Source organism: Chrysochloris asiatica, unplaced genomic scaffold (assembly GCF_000296735.1).
Source record: "Chrysochloris asiatica unplaced genomic scaffold, ChrAsi1.0 scaffold00089, whole genome shotgun sequence".
In the NCBI taxonomy this organism is placed as follows: domain Eukaryota; kingdom Metazoa; phylum Chordata; class Mammalia; order Afrosoricida; family Chrysochloridae; genus Chrysochloris; species Chrysochloris asiatica.
This window is the reverse complement of record NW_006408607.1, coordinates 5,279,253-5,281,699: the sequence shown is the minus strand read 5'-3', so window position 1 is coordinate 5,281,699 and position 2,447 is coordinate 5,279,253. Positions and strand designations below refer to the sequence as shown.

At 52.5% G+C, this 2,447-nt stretch overlaps 1 protein-coding gene across 1 annotated transcript in view; it reads left to right on the top strand.

Moving 5' to 3' along the window:
* The window catches only part of LGI2 (leucine-rich repeat LGI family, member 2), a 63,350-nt gene that overhangs the window by 422 nt on the left and 60,481 nt on the right, over positions 1–2,447 (top strand). Inside the window, exon 2 of the mRNA XM_006866315.1 lies at positions 6–146. Within this exon, the coding sequence (XP_006866377.1) occupies positions 6–146 (141 nt within the window). The remainder of the gene's footprint in view (positions 1–5; positions 147–2,447) is intronic.

Sequence of the window (2,447 nt, the reverse complement as noted above, 5' to 3'; positions counted from 1 at the left end):
CTCAGCGCCGCGTGCCTGATCCCGCGGAGCGCGCAGGTGAGGCGGCTGGCGCGCTGCCCCGCCACTTGCAGTTGTACCAAGGAGTCCATCATCTGCGTGGGCTCTTCCTGGGTGCCCAGGATCGTGCCGGGCGACATCAGCTCGCTGTGAGTGGGACCCTTCCTACCCCACCCCACCCCGCCCAGCCCGTGCGCCGCCGCCCTGGAGTTGCCTCGGGCGCTGGGGCCAGGAGACCCCGACCCCAGTCCCCAGTCCCCTTCTTTGCATTGGGTGGGCTCGTGCCACGGGACGTGGGTGGAGTCTTGGGCCCACGGGAAGATGGAGGGAACCTGCGATTCAGAGTCCGGGGGACTTGGGCAAGTTCCGGCCGCAGTGTTTCTCAAAGTGTGGCCCGTGGGCCACCGGCATCAGTTTGCGTCAATGCAGATTCCAGGGCCCATGCTAATACTGGGTCTCCAGAGTAAAACCCGAGTGTATGCACTGATGTCCCCAGGTGATTCTGGGGCACAGTAAAGTTTGAGAGACACCGAAAATAGAGGATGCATATATGTTGAGGGGGGAGGGGAGTTGTTTCTGAAAGGGTGCATGAGCAGCTAAACTTGACTGGAAAACGTGCAAACGTAAGAGGATAGGCCCCACCACTCACCTGGGGTCTGGGGTAGTGGTTCACACGTGGCCTTCTCCAAGCAGCGCGTGGGGAAGAGCCTGGGTAAAGTCATGCAGCCTTTGGAGTGGAGGTACCACCCCATGTGGCCTGGAAGAGAGGGGACACACAGGTTTCGGCATTAGGTGGGAAGCATGTGGGTGGCCGAATGCTGAAAGGCAACCCCACTTCTTGCCCTGAATCCACTGAGGATTTCTTACTCCCTTCCCCTATAATGCAGGCGTCTTGGTGGTGTTATGTGCTCGCTGCTAAATGAAAGGTTCAAACCCATCAGCTGCTTCTCTGGAGAAAGATGTGGCAGTCTACTTCTGCAAATCCTTGGAAATCCTGAGGGGCAGTTCTGCTCTGTCTATTACAGAGGGTGGCTCTGAGGTGGAATCAACTCACTGGCAACAGGTTTTGTTTTGTTTTGGTTTTGTACATGATGCAGCGTCCTGTTCACTTTTTCAGGGCTGGAGAAACTTAGAGGAAAGGGCTACCTCTTACATTTAGTCATCAGCCACACAAGTCCTCTCTTGCCAGTGGAGGGGCTTGTGGGCTGTCTTTATCATTGCCTGCTAAAACGACCCCAGTGTCCCAGGCCAAGACATTGGACTCACTAAGCTGTTATTAAGTGGCATTGAGTCGGTTCTAACTCCTAGGGACCTTGCATAGGGTTTCTAAAGAGCAGCTGGTGGGTTTGAACCGCCGACTTTATGGTTAGCAGTCCAGCACCACACCAGGACTCCAACTGTAGAACAGGCTGGGAACGGCAGTGACATTGCTTATGGTTGGGGCTCTTTCTCTTGTACTGCCCTCCCTGGTCTCCCACCGAGGCCATGTGGAGAGGCCTGGACCCCTGAGTGAAGGGATTTAGCGTTACATGGATAGAGTCCGGAGAGTAGCTGATGGGAACAGTGGACTTCTCTGTTACTGAGTTGGATGCTGTAGAGGATTCCAGGCCATTAGAACTCCCCTTGTTAGATCCTTTAGACCAACAGCTGCTTAATTAATCTCTGTGTTAACTTAATTATTTTGCAATCCTGTACTGAGATCCTGCTGTGGCCAGGAGGGCTGGAGACCCTTGCGGCAAAAATAGAGTCAGGGCCTCTTGCCCCTGAGTTGACCGTTCATCTGGCAGACACACCACCTCCTACATGTTCAAGTTCAGGTGTCTCTGAGTGTTTCCCCGAGGCTTTCACGGTGCATTTAATCACAAGTTCTCTGAATGTCTTTCAGAGCTGTGCTCCCAAGGGGGATGCTTAATTTTACCCCTGAGTTTTGTTGGCCAACATTAAGAGCTGTGTGTATACAAACAGAATCTTGGGCAGGGGTGAAGTAATTACCCATTTTCAGCCAGGGCCTCCTGTAGTTAACGGAAGCAAGGGGATTGATAAAAACCATCCAAGATCACGTCTGTGGAATGAGCAAGACTGATGTGAAAGGTGTCTATAAACCAGACTAATTTTCATATTGATTCAGTTCGTTGGACCCTCTCTCCATTTGTCCACTGTTAAAACAGAAGAGCTGGACCAAGTGTTGTAAGATCTTCTCAGGGTCCCATGACTGAGAGGAAAGGTTTGAAGTATAAGACCGATTGCCTACTCACCCCCTGCCAAATAAAACCAGGTGCCATCGAGTTGATTCAGACTCATGGCAACCCATGTATGTCAGAGTAGAACTGTGGCTGAATTTTGGGATGTACAGCGCCAGGCCTTTCTTCTGAGGTGCCTCTGAGTGGACTTGAACTGCCAACTTTTCAGTTAGTAGCTGAGAACCGAACCACTTGCTGTACTCAGGTATG